General features: G+C 38.2%; 3 protein-coding genes across 3 annotated transcripts in view; 2 read left to right on the forward strand and 1 right to left on the reverse strand.

Moving 5' to 3' along the window:
• brwd1 (bromodomain and WD repeat domain containing 1) overlaps positions 1–16,805 on the reverse strand; it is a 1,114,832-nt gene that overhangs the window by 557,449 nt on the left and 540,578 nt on the right. The window lies entirely within an intron of this gene.
• Positions 4,658–6,656, forward strand: or55e1 (odorant receptor, family 55, subfamily E, member 1). Its single transcript, XM_003200004.7, has 2 exons — positions 4,658–4,749; positions 5,322–6,656. The coding sequence occupies exons 1-2, from the start codon at positions 4,683–4,685 to the stop codon at positions 6,329–6,331; spliced, it is 1,077 nt and encodes a 358-aa protein (XP_003200052.4). The 5' UTR covers positions 4,658–4,682; the 3' UTR covers positions 6,332–6,656.
• or55c1 (odorant receptor family 55, subfamily C, member 1) lies at positions 13,174–15,136 on the forward strand. The gene is made up of 2 exons (XM_009291466.5): positions 13,174–13,305; positions 13,433–15,136. Exon 2 carries the CDS (start codon positions 13,460–13,462, stop codon positions 14,411–14,413), a length of 954 nt encoding a protein of 317 aa, XP_009289741.2. The 5' UTR covers positions 13,174–13,305; positions 13,433–13,459; the 3' UTR covers positions 14,414–15,136.

Below are 16,805 nucleotides of genomic sequence, written 5' to 3' on the forward strand. Positions count from 1 at the left end.
TCTGGAGACTCGTGAAACTTCCCGCCCTACTCATAATTCTCTCTTCATATAGCCGTATGCCTATTACATATCCATAAAACACTGTGATATAACCGTGCTCGGATCGGATCGCTTTCTCACTGCAATCAAACCGCTCCAGGGTTCGTTTCAATCGAGCAAGCGGTCTCAGAGCGATTACTTTGGCGCGGATAAGAGCGCGAACACATATGTTCACATATGCCAAACGAACCGCGCTGACTGGGCAAACGAGACAGGTTTCGAAACAAAAGTGTAGGTGTGAAAGCACCCCAACTCTTAAAGATCTGTCATTGAACAATTCTGCTTAGATATTTTATAGGCTGTGTTGTCATTCTCTTGAACATTTTTAAAGGCCATATATCAATAAAATCCTTACACTCCCAATTTAAAGGCTATGTATGTGTAAGATATGAGAGCATACAACAGGGTTACCGTTGCAGCTTTATTGAAGAATGGTCTGACAGCAAAAGGTCAAAACAGTAGCAAACAACTATGTCAAAGATAATCCGGAAAGAGTAATCCAAAATCCAGGCCGAGGTGGAGGCAGGCAGCAAAAAAAAAAAAAAAACAAGAAACAGTCCAAGATCAAAAGCATAACCCTACTGAAAAAAAAACAGACTGGAAATGGCCAAAACCCCTCTAAAACCAGGCTGGTCAACTAGCTAAAACCAGCCAACCAGCCTAGGCTGGTTTAAGCTGGATTTTTCAGCAGGAAACAGGGCAATAGAACAATGAAACAAGAAATGCTTAGTACTGCACATAACAGTAACAATTCAATCCATCTTGATTTCAATTCATCTTTATTTTATAAAATGTAGATTGTGTCTTATGGCTCGTTTCCACTGACTGGTACAGTACGGTACGGTTTGGGCCGGTGCGGGTCCTTTACGGACCTTTATCAGACTTGCATTTCCACTAGCAAGGGTACCCTTTTGGTGGGCGTGGTGTATGACAAAGTTTCAGTCGACGTCATGCTCGCTCGAGAAAATGTTTATAGTAAAGCTGCACAGGTCGTTCACATATCACACACATAAATACTTCTGTATAAATGTTTATTACTAACTTTTCTATGAACATGGTTTGATTATAACTGCAGATCAATAAAGGCGAAATAGCCTACTGTAATTATTAATCTGTAATTATTTTAAATAAATAAATAAATAAATGAACATATATGAACACATACAGACCCCGATGTTACCAACTACAGAAAAAGTACACACAACATACATTTAGTCCTTAATTAGGTTCAAAACAACACAAAGTATAGCCTACAGTCAGCGAAAACCTTTCATCTGTGTCTGTAATCTTCAGCAGCACATATAGCCTCTGTTAGAGAGTAATTCCATCCTTCCCAGTTCATATTAGTCCAAAAGGTGATGAAAAAAATTAAAACACGGCAGTTTGTTCATGTTTGCTGAAGAAATAACGTGCTCCTTGGCTTTCCATTTTCTTCCGCGCTCCACTCTCACGTTTGTCACAGGATCGGGTTTCCAAAGCTTGTCAATAATCAAGCGCACATTATTATCATCAGCTCAAGAAGTTAGTTATTTCAGATATAGACGCAAGGCGAGCGCAAGTAATCTCTCGCTGTGTATTTCAAACATGGCGAGTCCTTTGTTCACATTCTGGCTTGTTGCGTAAGCGAATGACGTATCTCTGTAAACCAATAGCGTTCAGCTGCGCGTCTAGCTCCGCCTTTTGGTACCCTTTCTTGTGTTTGGGACCCTTACGAAAGGTGCCAAAAAAGTGGTACGGTACGGTTTGGAACGGTACGCTTTTTGACAGTGGAAACGGCCATAAAAACGTACCAAACTGAACCGTACCGTACCGTACCACTCAGTGGAAACGGGCCATAAGCAGCTTAACATATAAGTTTTAGTAAATTGAAACAGTGTCAGCCCAGTTTTCAAAGTTTAGTTCAGTTCAGCGTGGTTTAATTTTCACTGCCTAAAGTATAAACACTGCGCAGCTCCTCAAGTTCCAAACCAAGCAAGCCATTGGTGAAAGACTTAGCAGCGACTGAGTGTGTGTGAGGTGCTTTTATGTGTGTAAAGACTGGCAGCAGGTACTGCAATTTTGTGGACTAGATAACTGGCAGTGGCCATCTTGGAATATAGCACACTAGTGACAGGCAGGAGTACAAGTGAGGTCAGTAATAATGTGGTGGTAGACTGAGCAGCAAGCCCCAATGCCAAAAGAACAAAATCCAAGCGTATGGACCTACTCATCTTTAGCTTTCAGGTGGTTTTTTTTTTTTTTTGAGGGGGGGGGGGGGATGGGGGGGTAGACAGTTTGGGCTGTATCTGGCAACATTGACTGCAGTGTTCTCATTGTAATGTTGTGTGTGTTTGTCAGATTATTCTCAGATACCTACTTCTTTTCTGAAATTTGCATTTACAGACTTTAAAATAGTAATTTAATTCATTTACTTAAGGTAAGTAATGTGGTGCGGTAGCCCAGTGGTTAGCACCGTCGCCTCACAGCAAGAAGAACAACATCATAATTACAACATATTTATTTCAAGAGTTCACACTTAGCTGACGATTGATTATAAACCTTGTTTGGCATGCTGTCCCAGGAGAAAGCCCTGATAAGATCCTAAAGCCCGGGGCTCCCTCCCAATTGCAAGGCGAGAGGGGAGTTTGAGCTCAGGTAGATCTCGAGAACTCCCCTGCTGTATAAGCTAATGAACAGAAAGTGATTGCTCTTAAGAGATAACCATTAACTAGGAGCATATCTATGATGCCAATTTGGATTAGTCAATCAACTTAGGTTGCATGTTTTTTGACGGTTCACTCAACAAAACTTTGACCTTCTCCATTAAACTTATATTGTCAATTCCCAGACATCCCAACGAGAAATCTCGTCGCGATTTAATCTTGTGACACTCCTACTTACCACTCATGACGAATGCACTGTCATTGCCTTGCACCACACTGTAATAAATTCACGGCCCTTTGGCCGCCGGGAAGAAGGAGGCGGAGAACCGATGCAGGTATAAAATGATTTATTAATAACAGGGACGGCAGCTCCTCACGGAGACTGCCGTCTAAACCAAAACAAACGGACGGCAGCTCCTCACGGAGACGCGGGGGTTGGCGCGCCACAGCACCCGCGAGACTTATATGAGACAGGCAGAAAGAAAAGAAGATGGAAAAAAAAGGAGGAAAGACAGAGTAGACCGAGAAAGGGGAGAGAGGAAAAAATAAATAAAAATTGAGTTTCGGTTCTCCAGACACGCTGCCACTCGGTCCTCCACCAACTGAGAGATGCGACGTGCTGGGAGTCCTGTGGAGGAATCTATCCACCCGTCCGTCTTCTGGCATCCGGTGGCGGTTCTCCTGGCTGGCTGGCGGCATTTCTAGTCTCCTGCTCCGCTCCCGCTTCGGTGGACGGATGCAGGCTCTGGCATCATGGCGGATCGCGGCGACTCCCCCGGGTTCTGTGGGATGGCTCCCTTCAGCACTTTCCCCTCCGGTGGTGAGCCCCGCGTCCCCTGCTCCTCCCTATGCTGGGAGACGGCAGCAGGCAGATCCTTTCCTCGCCAGCCTCAGGCCGCCCTGGCACTCTGGGCAGACGAACGGGTTTCTCCCCCACTCGGGTTAACTCCCGAACACTCGCCCCCTCTCTCAGCGGCGAGGGCATCTGGACAACGCGTCCCTCCTTTTCCCGGGCTTCGGCACCACTGTAATAAAGTTCACGGCCCTTTGGCCGCCGAGAAGAAGGAGGCGGAGAACCGATGCAGGTTTAAAATTATTTATTAATAACAGGGACGGCAGCTCCTCACGGAGACTGCCGTCTAAACCAAAACAAACGGACGGCAGCTCCTTACAGAGACTGCCGTCAAACTGAAAGCAAAAGTAAAATATGTCCGGGCCCGTTCCTCTCTCAGCTTCTTCTGCCATCGGTCCTCCTTTTATGGTCCAGAGCTCCTTCCCTCCTATCCACTTACGCGGTGGCCTCACTCCGTTCCCACGGCTCTCGGCCACGCCCCCTCACCACACACACACAATTATTTCTGTAGTCCAGGCTATGTTTCTCAAAGCAATCTATTATCATTTTTGAAGCTTGCAGCATCTAACAGCTTTTTTAGGTACTAGTAAATTTAGTTATGTCTGTAAATGTAACAGCCTACTTGTAGCATGATTTCAATGTAATGTTAAAGTTCCAATTCATTAACATTTAAATCAGAACACGTACTAATTGTGGTAACATGCACATTTAACATAGTCTATTCCCTCCAATACTCAAGGGAATGCTTGTTTTATTTCATTTTCAGGAAGAATACATTTTTAAAATGATTTTTTTTTTACATTTACATTGCCTTGTAATGTTGCCTTACTGCACACTTAAAGCAAAATAAAAAAAAAACTAATAACTTTCTGCTTACTCCTTTTACAAAATTCTAGCTAATTATTCTGTTCCACTTGAACTAACTATGCTATCGCAATTAAAAACAAGCATAACTGCCTTCAGCAGAACTAATTAACCCAGTCAAAAATGATCAAGTAATTGCTTCGTTCTTCCTGGAACAATACCTTCATCAGCTTGTCTGAGTGGATGGAGTGTGAGGTCATTAGAACGTAGAAGAGGTCAATGGCTGTACAGTTTGTTGTGTTCCTATGGGAGCAGAGATCAAATGTATAAATGCTCCCATTCCAATGGCTTCAAATGTTAATGGGGGTCCAGCTCTATTGACGAAAGACCAAACATCAGACACTCTGGCAGGTATGTTTCGCCCTGTAGCAATTGTATACATTTTTATGTAATTGTAAAAACTGACAAATAATAATATGCAAAATTAATAAAATGAAAATGACTTCTCTTTGTTTTTGAAAGTTGTCGATATTGTGGATTATTGGTTGACTGGAGAATGTTGATTGTCCAATATTAATCTTCAATATTAAGTTGTTGTTGTTTTACAAATGCATTGGTTTTACTAACCATTACTTTTGTACAAACAAAACTATTTCGAATAATTGTCAAACATTTGACCTATTTTTAAATAGACTGTACGGTATCTAAGAGGCAGTTTGTTCTTAAAATGACAGGAGAATTTAGTTGTTGGAACTGTTGGAGAAGCCAGAGATGATATTTTTCTGTGTAAGAAATTCTGTGTAAGTTACAAAATTTCGTCTACACTCTACAAAATGGTGGATTGTTTCAACCCAAAGTTGGGTAATGTATGGACAAACCCAATGGTTGGCTGCTGTATTACAATCTAGATTTCGTTTTTCAATCATATGAACGATCTAATAATTTTGCTCAAGCATTTACTTACATTTTGTAATTTAAAATAGGTTGCGCCGACCACATTCAATGTGCCATGACTGAGGAACTCCAAGGAGCAAACTTCTCGCACACAAAGTTTTTATTAACGGGATTTCCAGAGATCTACAAATACAGACGTTTTCTTTTCCTGCCATTCTTCCTAATTTACCTTTTGCTTCTGGTCGGGAATTCTTTGCTGCTTTTTGTGATCAAAAGTACAGAGAGTCTTCACAGTCCCATGTACATTTTTGTGTCTGCTTTGGCAGTTGTGGATATCATTGTTCCCACTGCCATTATCCCGGCAATGCTTCTTGGTTTCCTGTTTGACTTGAATGAGATAACTTTATCCGGATGTTTGACGCAAATGTTTGTCACTCATTTCTTTTCTTCTGTAGAGTCCACCATACTTTTAGCCATGGCTTTGGATCGCTTTGTGGCCATTTGCAAGCCGTTGCATTACAATGAAATCATGAACTCGTCCATGTTTTTGAAGCTGTTTCTTTTCACACTGATCAGGAGTGGCACAATAATGTCCACACTGGTCGCCTTGGCTTCACCTTTGTCTTTCTGTGGGTCTAATGTAATCTATCACTGTTACTGCGACCACATGGCTCTTGTCAGCTTGGCCTGTGATTCAATAGCTCAAAATCAAACAATGGGGTTAATTGTGATTATCTGTTTTGTGGGAATCGATACATCTGTTATATTCTTCTCCTATGTGAAAATCCTGCATGTTGTGTTGGGAACTGCAGCTGGAGAGGATCGCTGGAAAGCTTTTCATACCTGTGGTACACACTTAATGGTCATGATATGTTTTTACTTTGTCGGTAGTGTAACCTTTCTGTCAAGAAACCTGAACATTCCAATCCCGATTGATGTTAATACGTTTCTGGGTGTTATGTATATAGTATTTCCTGCAAGTGTCAATCCAATCATCTATGGTGTTCGGACAAAAGAAATAAGGACTGCTTTGTTTAAGATTTTTAAAAATAAAATCAACAAAGTTTCCATTGTAAAGGTTTCAACTATAAGGAATTGATTGCCCGAGAAATCTTTCAATTTGACCATTTTTCTATTAATCTAAGCTCTTTAAGCAATGTATGAAGGTGTAATTTAATGTTCGATTATAAACAAATAAACGATGCTGTTCTGTTATCTACTCACCCAGTGGAACTTAAGTCTCACTATGAGTATCAATCTTGGTAAAAAAAAAAAAAAGGAAAATTTTTGTTAATCGTGGTTTTGATTTACAAACCAAGTGCAGCTCTGTTTGCTCTGTTTTGAGGAGAAACTGAATTGTCTGTAAGAAATAGATTTTTTGAATGACATTTCTATGAAAATAAAATATTTCAAAGAATTACAAATCAATCATGCTAAAAATTAAGTTATTATTTTGCTCCTAAAACAGAGTTAGATACTAGGTTAGATACTAGATATTGTAACAATATTTTAAATAATATAATAATTATAATAATAATATAATATTATATTATTATAATATTGTTATTATTTATAATAATATAATATATTATTGTATCATATTTTCAAAGCAAACCAAAATGTAAAATGTTTTGTAATAGTTGTAATTGTTGGACTATTGCTAGTCCTCTCATGTTAAAAAATCCGCCAGAGGCTTTAAATAAGTTTAAACAACTTACTTAATTAGATGAATAAAGCATTACAGTGCTCCGGGTGTCAGAGAACAGCAACCCAGTCAGTCTGTGTCAGCTGGGCGCACACACCCACACTCTCTTTAGCCCTGCCCAAGGGCGCTTCTGGAAGAAAGATCCTTCATCCAGATTAGTTCAATCATCAGTTGTGAGGCAGAACAGCACATCTACACAGAAAATATTACACATCCACATAACAAAGCCTGCAATAGGGTGAGTTTGAGCCCCTCCCGTCCATGACTGTTCCTGTAAATGAGCACACTCTGGAGATGTAACATTCCATTGATAACAAGTACAGAGGAGTTATCTTGGTTATCAGTTACACAAAAGCACAGCTGTTATGGAGCAAAATTAAATGAGGTTAAGCACATAGGGTTATATGAGGATAAACACATCAGCATAAGTTCATGTAATTAGTTAAAACAGAATTAATCTAATAATGCAAGGATTAGTCTATTAATGCATAGGATGAAATTAAAATCATTAAAAAATTCCTTTATACTGCATAATGTATTTAGGAAGTTAATTTAGAACCCTATTTAGTCATTACAACAATAGTCTAGTCCTATACTGTAGCTTTTCCTAAGATGACAGTATATGAATTTGCTATGTTGCATTTTCGATGAAAGGAGCCTCCTATAAACTTCTAGTATTTTTCAGGTAATTTATTAAATCCCAGGGAAAATAAATTATTCATATATTTCTTATAGATTGTTTAACATAAGAGGGCACAGGGCGATGATATGCTGAAACACATTACACTTATTATCCTTACTCCCAACTCTAATCCAAGCAGTGACAACAATGAGCAGTAATGAGCTTGGGGATCATCAGAAATTCCCAAAGTGATAAAGTGTGTCAACTTCTCCATAACTAATTAAATAACCATCTACTGGACACATCTGCTCATAATTAGGCACTGGGCATGAGCTGATCAGACAGTTAATGTTAATGAACAACCTGAATTGGCAAATAAACAGAAGAACAATTTACATGAAGGTCCCCATGCTCACACATGTTTTCAGGTCTGAAATAATGTCAAATGGGGAGTTGCGTTTACATAGGTAGAAGGTGTTAAAACAACCCTAAATTATTTTCCTATGTTGGTGTGATGTGACAGAGCTAATCCGCTTGTTAAGTGTGACGTCACGCGAAGCGGCTTCCGGGTCCAAGCGCTCTATTCAACTGTATGGGGAGACTGATGAAATGGTAATAATAAAGGTTTACAAAGCGATTTAAGGCTTTCGAAAATCGCGATCGCAATATATATGTTCATGCCTAATATCCGATGGCCAGAAAGTGATTATTTTTTTATAAATTGTTAAATTTTTGGTATTTGTTATGCAGCAAGCCCAGAGATTGTTGTGTACACTATGATTTTATATACGAATGATTTCTCCACTCAAATGAGTGGCGGCTTGGACCCGGAAACAGTATTACATACGTCACAAACACGTCACCACTTAACAAGCGGACACACAAAAATACACTGTAATACACAAAAAGTTTCAAGATTTGCAGTAAGGTTTTATTAGTTCATCTATTTGCTAACATGAATAAACAATACTTGTACAGCGTTTTTTAATTTATCAGTTAAAAATTTACATTATTAAAATTCAAATCAATGCTTGTTGACGTTAGTTAATGCACTAAACTAACAACGAACAACTGTATTTCCATTAACAAGAATGAATAAATACTGTAATAAATGTACTGTTCATTATTTATTCGTGTTAGTAAATAAATTACAACATTATTGTCAAGTGCTACAATAAAAATAAGTGTTAATTATATACAGTGCATCCGGAAAGTATTAATAGAGCTTCACCTTTTCCACATTTTTTATGTTACATCCTCATTCCAAATTGGATTAAATACATTTATTTCCTTAAAATTCTACATTCAATACACCATAATGACAATGTGATTTTTTCTTTTAATTATTGCAAATTTAAAAATAAAAAACCTGAAAAATCACATGTACATAACTGAGCTCAAGTACATTCTGTTTCCACTGATCATTCTTGAAATGTTTCAGCAGCTTAATTGGAGTTCACCTGTGATAAATTCAGTTGATTGGACATGATTTGAAAAGGCGTACACCTGCCTATTGTCATGGGTAGAAATGAGTACTAGAATAGGATCCAATTTCAAGAAAAAACTAGGGGAACAAGGGGAAACAAGTCCAAATGGAAATAAACAACACAAAGGTATATAGAAGAGGTCACGCGTAGACAGAAACAGGAGACAGGGTGTGGTACAGAATAGCGGATCAGGGGTCCAAAGATATATCAGCGCCATTCCTAATAATAGACAGAAAATACATGAACGACCAACAACAAACTGACAAGAGACAAGAAGGGCGCTGTCCAGATGTAGCCGAGATAACGAACCGCAGCCAACAGGCTAATCAGGAGAGCATAGGCTCTGCCATAGCAAGTGACATAACACTGACGTAACAGATACATGTGGAACACCAAAACAAAACCATATGACCAAACAGACTCTCAGGAGTGCCAACAAACCTACAACTGTGACTTCTATATAAGGCCCCAGGGTTGACAATGCATTACAAAGCACATGAAGAAGATTTTATTCTCTCTGTATGAAGTATTTTCTAAGTGTAAAGCAGTTAATTTTCTCTTCTCAAAATGTATGTAGTGTTTGCAGCAAACATGCCAGCCTGTGTTAAAAATACAGTGATATGTCTGTGTAAGATGAGTATGCCTGCACAGGAGCAACACTAGGAGAAGGCTGAGTGACTGATTGTGTAGAATAACTGAATATGTAAAGCACTGATTATATATGTTAAATACTTCTATGAAGCTATATGTGTCAGGAGTTAGAATGAGGAACATATTATCAAGTGATTATGCTTTCATGACAATGTATGTAAACACTTAATCCTTTTGCATAAGTTGCATCTATGGAGAGAGAACTTTGGTGTCAAAACAGTTGCTGACACAGACCTGTAACATCTCTGTTGACATGAGCTAGTGGGCTGAGAGCCAAGAATAGCAGGACCCCTTAGACTAAAAACCTATTCAAAAATGGTCAAGAGTTAAAAAGAGACTTAGGGGTGTGTCAAATAATCCTGTATAAAAATTGTAACAAACACAGATACTTCAGAAGGAGCAGGAGAGACTTTAGAAGGTGTCCAGGAGAGACTTCAGAATGCTCTGGGGTCTGCTCTGTTCTTTCTCGGCTTTATTATGGAGAATAAAGTCTATTTTCTGATATTCAAAACCTCTGGTCTGATAATTTGTAATTAATGAGAAGTCAAAATTTACGACACACAAAACAAGCTCGAAGACGAAGGAATGTTCTGTAGACCTCTGAGACAGGATTGTTTCGAAGAACAAAGCTGGGGAAGGTTACAGAAAAATGAATTCTGCTCTGAAAGTTACATTAAGCACAGTTGCCTCCATCATCTGTAAGTGGAAGATGTTTAACCACCAAGACTCCATTTAAGCTGAGTGATCAGGGGTGAAGGGCCTTAGTCAGGGAGGTGATCAATAACCCAATGGTCACTCTGTCTGAGCTCCAGCGTTCTTCAGTGGTCAGAGGAGAACCTTAGGGCGTACTCACACTATGTACAGTTGCCTTGAACCGGCCCAAACCATGCTTGTCCCCCCTCCAGTCTCCCCCGACGGCCCGCACTCACATTACATTCGGGCCTGGGCATGCTTACGTCATCGATGATGCACTGTTTAGTAAGCACGTTCGCTCAGCACAGTGTAGATTCAGAGCCAGATTCAGTGCACTCACACTTCTTAAACGATCTGGTAAACAGGCCTTGGCACGGTTCAGATAGCATAGTGTGAGCAGGCCCTTATAGAAGAACAACAATCTGTGCAGCAATCCACCAATCAGGCCTTTATGGTAGAGTGGCCAGACTGAAGCCACTCCCCGCCTGGAATTTGCCAAAAGGCATCTGAAGTACTCTCAGACCATGAGAAACTAAATTCTCTGGTCTGATGAGACTAAAACTGAACTCTTTGAAGTGAATGCCAGGCAATACGTTTGGAGAAAACCAGGCACCGCTCATCACTAGGCTAATACCCTCCCTACAGTGAAGCATGGTGGTGGCAGCATCATGCTGTGGGGATGTTTTTCAGCAGCAGGAACTGGAAGACTAGTCAGGATAGAGGGAAAGATGAATGCAGCAATGTACAGAGACATCCTGAATGAAAACCTGCTTCAGAGTGCTCTTGACCCCAGACTAGGATGACATTTCATCTATCAGAACAATGACCCAAAGCACACCGCCAAAATATCAATGGAGCGGCTTCACAACAACTCTGTGAATGTCCTTGAGTGGCCCAGCCAGAGCCCAGACCAAAATTCTATTGAACATCTCTGGAGAGATCTGAAAATGGCTGTACAGCACCGCTTCCAATCCAACCTGATAGAGCTTGAGAGGAACTGCAAAGAGGAATGGCCAAAAATTCCAGGTGACAGGTGTGCCAAGCTTGTGGCATCATATTCAAAAAGACTTAAGGCGGTAATTGCTGCCAAAGGTGCATCAACAAAGTATTGAGCAAAAGCTGTGATTTTTCAGTTTTTTTCTTTTTATTAATATTGCACCACTTTCAAAAAATATTTTTTTTACATTGTCATTATGGGATATTGTGTGTAGAATTAAGGAAATAAATGAATTCATTGCATCAATTACTCTTATACTCATCATATTTATTGCAATACCTATGTTTAATATTAAACGATACATCAGGTAATACAATAAACAATTTAAAAAATAATTTTAGTTCATTTATAAATCAAATATTGTCACCTTAATGATTTTAGGTTTATGGTTCAGTTTATGGCACAATGATACAGGGTTTCTTTCCCAGAGATGGGTTGTGGCTGTAAGGGCGTAAAAACTTGCTGGATAAGTTGGCGGTTAATTCCGCTGTGGCGACCCCGGATTAATAAAGGGACTAAGTCGACAAGAAAATGAATGAATGAATGATACAGGGTTTCTGCAGTCTTAAATCTCAAAATCCAAATTTTAGGCCTTAAAAAGTCTTAAACGTACTGAACTATTATGTTGTAGGTCAGTGGTTCTCAAACTGTGGTACGTGTACCACAAGTGGTACGCAGGCTTCCTTCTAGTGGTACGCAGAGGAATGAAATATGTAATGTACATGCTACACACATTTCAAAATTTATCAAAAATGATGTATATAATATGCCATATATGACATATAGCCTATATTTCTGGGGTAATCTGCCACGTTTTTAACTGTGCAGATTTGTGTCTACTATGCTACTGTATTTCAATACTGCTCATTTTGGTGGTACTTGGAGAGACAATTTTTTTCTGAGGTGGTACTTGATGAAAAACATTTGAGAACCACTGTTGTAGGTCTTAAATCTTTTTCCAACAGGTCTTATTTTTCCTTTTTGTATTGCTACCCAATCTGGCCAAAACCCATACAATTACCAACAATCCATCTCAATAAAACTTTATATTTAAAAAGGTCATTTTAACTCTGTTTATCATAATGGTTTAATTATTTTCCCTTCAATAACATTTGGTTAAAATTGCTCCGTGTATTTACTGCTGAGGTTACCGACCTGGACAGATTGTTGTGCATAGATTTAGTTTATATAGTTTTTAAAAGCACGATCACCTCACAGCAAGAGTCAGTTGTCATTTCTGTGTGGAGTTTGCATGTTCTCCCAGTGTTCACGTGGGTTTCCTCCTGTGCTCTGGTTTTCCCCACAAGTCCAAAGACATGTGCTATAGGTGAATTCGGTAAGCTAAAACTGTCCGTAGTGTATGTGTGTGAATGGGTGTTTCCCAGTGATGGGTTGCAGCTGGAAGGGCATCCGCTGCGTAGAACATATGCTGGATAAGTTGGCAGTTCATTCTGCTGTAGCAACCCCAGATTGATAAAGGGACTTGCCAAAGAAAATGAATGAATTATTAAATTGTAATCATTTCTTTAAAAGGGCCGATCAAAATCTTTTTTTTTCATCTAGGCCATTTGAAAAACTCAGCCTTTAGCCCAGTATAAGTCTAAAATTTCATTCATAATGGTCTTAAAAAGGTCTTAAAGTCTTAAATTTAACTCTGTAAAACCTGCAGAAACCCTGTGATAATACTTGCAAGCAAAGAGCACTGTTTAACATGTCCCAATTCCCCATGCAATGCTGGTGGAGGGATAGACGAGAGTATTTAAGAGGAATGAAGAGCTAGCAGAGTGGGAGGGAGAAACAGAACACAGGATAGATATAACATTAAGACTTTTTTTAAAGGAGTAGCTTCAAACTAAACATGAAGAACAAGCATTTCTCTGACGTCCTTCTGAAGACTTAATACGGTATATTTGAATAGGTAATTATGCATTTTCTCTTGTTTCATTAAGCTATGATTTTGTCTTTGAAATGTTGTCTAGTTGTGATTTAATGTATATGGAGGTAGTGAGCAATAACTGATTTTTATTCTTGCCCTTTTTTTGAAGGTCTGCACTGCCCTTTAATACAGCAGAATGGCTGACCAACAAAATAACTCTCTTCTGGTCTCTTTTACTGATTTCCAGTTAATTGGATTCACAGATCTCAAAGGTTACCGTCCGCTGCTCTTTATTCCTTTTTTCATCATCTTAAATTATACATTAATTGCCAATGGCATTTTGATGACTGTCATTGCAAAACATAGGAAATTACATGCCCCCATGTATATTTTAATTGGAATGATTGCCGCTTTGGGGTTTTGCGTGCCAATATACTTTATTCCAAGAATGCTGGTTGGATTTGCGTGGGAAATGAATGCAATTACTCGACATGAATGTCTAATACAGATGTTTTGTTTGCATTTTTCTGGTTGTTTTCAGTCCTCCATCTTACTGGGAATGGCCGTGGATAGATTTTTTGCAATTGTTTATCCTTTGCGCTACAATGATTTTGTAAATTTGACAAACTCTCTCATTTTCTGTGCAGTTCTGAGCATTCGGAATGCTATTAGCATTATTGGCATGGTTGGTCTCGTTGTGCCTCTTACGTTTTGTAGAACAAATTTGATTTACCACAGTTTCTGTGAACATACATCAGTCGTCAACCTAGCTTGTAATGATATCACTAAAAACTACTTAGCTCTTACAGTAGCTTTTGGTATAACATCTGCTGACTGTGTTTTGATATTTTGCTCATATGTCATCATTTTTGTTGTAATATTCTGCTCTCCTTCTGGTGAATCTCGCCACAAAGCCATTCACACATGCACTACACACTTGATTACCATAGTGATAGCCTATATCAGTGTTACCGCTGCTTTTGTTGGGTATAGAGTATCTACAATACCCAGAGATGTTCGTATTGTAACTAGCACATTGTATCATCTCGTTCCTGCAATATGTAACCCAATTATTTATGGTCTCAGAACCACAGAAATAAGAACACAAATTGTGAAAAGCTTCAAATGTAATAAAATTACTTCATATTGATTGACAAATGCACTGCGTATGAAAAAAAAACACAAAGTTGAAGTCAGAATTATTAGCCCCCCTTTGCATTTTTTTCTTTTATATTTACGAAATGATGTTTACCAGAGCAAGGAAATTTTCACAGTATATCTGATAATGTTTTTTCTTATGGAAAAACTCTGTTTTATTTTGGCTAGAATGAAAGCAGTTATAAAATTTAACACCCTTTTTTTATTTTTATTTTTTTTATTGTATGCCCATATTCACAAAACATTAACATCAAAATGTTGTAGCATAAAGAGAATGTACAGTCTTGAGAGTGAAAGTAAAAGAGAAATTAATGTAAAAAATAAAAAAATAAAATATATAGGTGAAAAATAACTAAAAGTACAATTCCATCATCTTAGAGTAGGTTATAACAAAAAAATGTAAATGAATGTCAAGGATGTTGTGTTAATTTAAGAGAGCTCTTTTATGTACTCCCAAAGGGGAGACCAAATTGACCAAAATCTATCAGATTTTTTATGTTTGTCATAGGTAAGTTTTTCTAATGGTAGCCATGTAGCAATCTGTGATATCCACATTTTAAAAGATGGAGCTTGTGATGCAGACCAGAGTAGCAAAATACATTTTTTAGCTAAATATACCAATACAATAAATAACTGGAATGCATCTTTTTCAAACAGATTATTTGCATTAAGATTCAATAAGTACAAAGCTGGGGTCATGTCAAAATTTAGCTTAAGAATATTTTCCAGTACTTTATGTATTTTCTTCCAACACCCTTTTAAGGACAAAATTATTAGCCCCTTTAAGCTATTTTTTTTTTCGATAGTCTACAGCAGTGGTCACCAACCTTTTTTTTTCACCGCGGACCGGTCAACGATTGTCAATTTTACAACGGACTGGTGTGGGCCTTGTGTGGGTGGGGGGCCAAACATTTCAACTGACGAACATGTTAACAATAATATAACCGTATAGCCGAATTTAATGTATGCATTTGCATGTTACAGTCCTAATGAGTATGATTATGTAAAACTCCATATAGAAACATACTGCAATGATTTCGGGGACTTACTTAGCGATGCAGGCACACATATATGCACAATCCTTAAATGCTTTGCTGATTTGGACTCTATAATACCTGTTTTATAGCTTTAAACTATCAACAACCACCAATGAGCTATATTCTATCGTTCTTACCGCTCAGTGGTGGATTTTGGCATAGTCCATTTCACGTGAAATGGCGGGGGTGAGTCGAAGAAACCAAGTCACGGGGGGAATATTTTCTACAGAAATAATTTATGATTTCTTATGTGGCCCGGTACCAATTGTTCCACGGACCGGTACCGGTCCGCGGCCCAGTGGTTGGGGACCACTGGTCTACAGAACAAACCATCATTATACAATAACTTGCCTAATTATTCTAACCTGCCTAGTTAACCTAATTAACCTAGTTAAGCCTTTAAATGTCACTTTAAGCTGTATAGAAGTGTCTTGAAAAATATCTAGTCAAATATTATTCACTGTCATCATGGCAAAGATAAAAAAAATCAGTTATTAGAAATGAGTTATTAAAACTATTATGTTTAGAAATGTGTTCTCTCCGTTAAACAGAAATTGGGCGGGGGACAACATTTCAGGGGGGCTAATAATTCTGAATTCAACTGTAAATATATATATATATATATATATATATATATATATATATATATATATATATATATATATATATATATATATATATATATATATATATATATATATATAATGTTGCATAAGATGATCAAATAAACTTGTCCAATGTTTTGTTTCTAGTTTGTTGTTCACCACATGTGCCTGAATCCATGTCAAGACTGAGATTTCTGGTGTAATAATCTGGTAAATTACTTGGTTAAGAAAGTACCTATTTTCCAATGAACTCTGTTCATACATAGTGTACTGTAGTTAATTTCCACCAAACTGAACATAAAATGAAGACAATGCATAAATCAAAGTATTTTAGACAACACTGAATAATTGCAGGCATGTCTACATATATGCTTAAATCATTGGCAAAAGAAGAAAATAACTTCAATTGACCCTGCCCTCCTTAGTTACTGTTGCTTTGCCTGTCAGGCTTTCGTGCCTGGCACGTCTATACGCTTATTTCACGCGGCCGCCATTTTAAAGAACCAAAGCGAGGCTGCAGTGGGAAGAAACCCAGAAGTATAGGACCAGCACTGTAACATTGCAGTAACATGCTGTGGACTACAAACCTCCAGATGCTGCCGAGATTTAAAAATGCAGAAATGGTGGAAACATCACTTTATATAATTCAGGAAGTTTAATTAAAACATATGAAATACAATATAAATAGCTTAAATAAGGTATTAGATTCAAATAATCCAAAATTAAAAAAAGTGTAAACACG

The sequence above is a fragment of the Danio rerio genome, chromosome 15 (assembly GCF_049306965.1).
Source record: "Danio rerio strain Tuebingen ecotype United States chromosome 15, GRCz12tu, whole genome shotgun sequence".
NCBI lineage: Eukaryota > Metazoa > Chordata > Actinopteri > Cypriniformes > Danionidae > Danio > Danio rerio.

Excerpts from the sequence above, each read along its gene's own strand:
- or55c1 (XM_009291466.5), top strand. The coding sequence starts at position 13,460 with ATGGCTGACCAACAAAATAACTCTCTTCTGGTCTCTTTTACTGATTTC.
- or55e1 (XM_003200004.7), top strand. The coding sequence starts at position 4,683 with ATGGCTTCAAATGTTAATGGGGGTCCAGCTCTATTGACGAAAGACCAA. Across the intron at positions 4,750-5,321 it reads AACATCAGACACTCTGGCAG|GTTGCGCCGACCACATTCAA; the intron begins GTATGTTTCGCC and ends AATTTAAAATAG.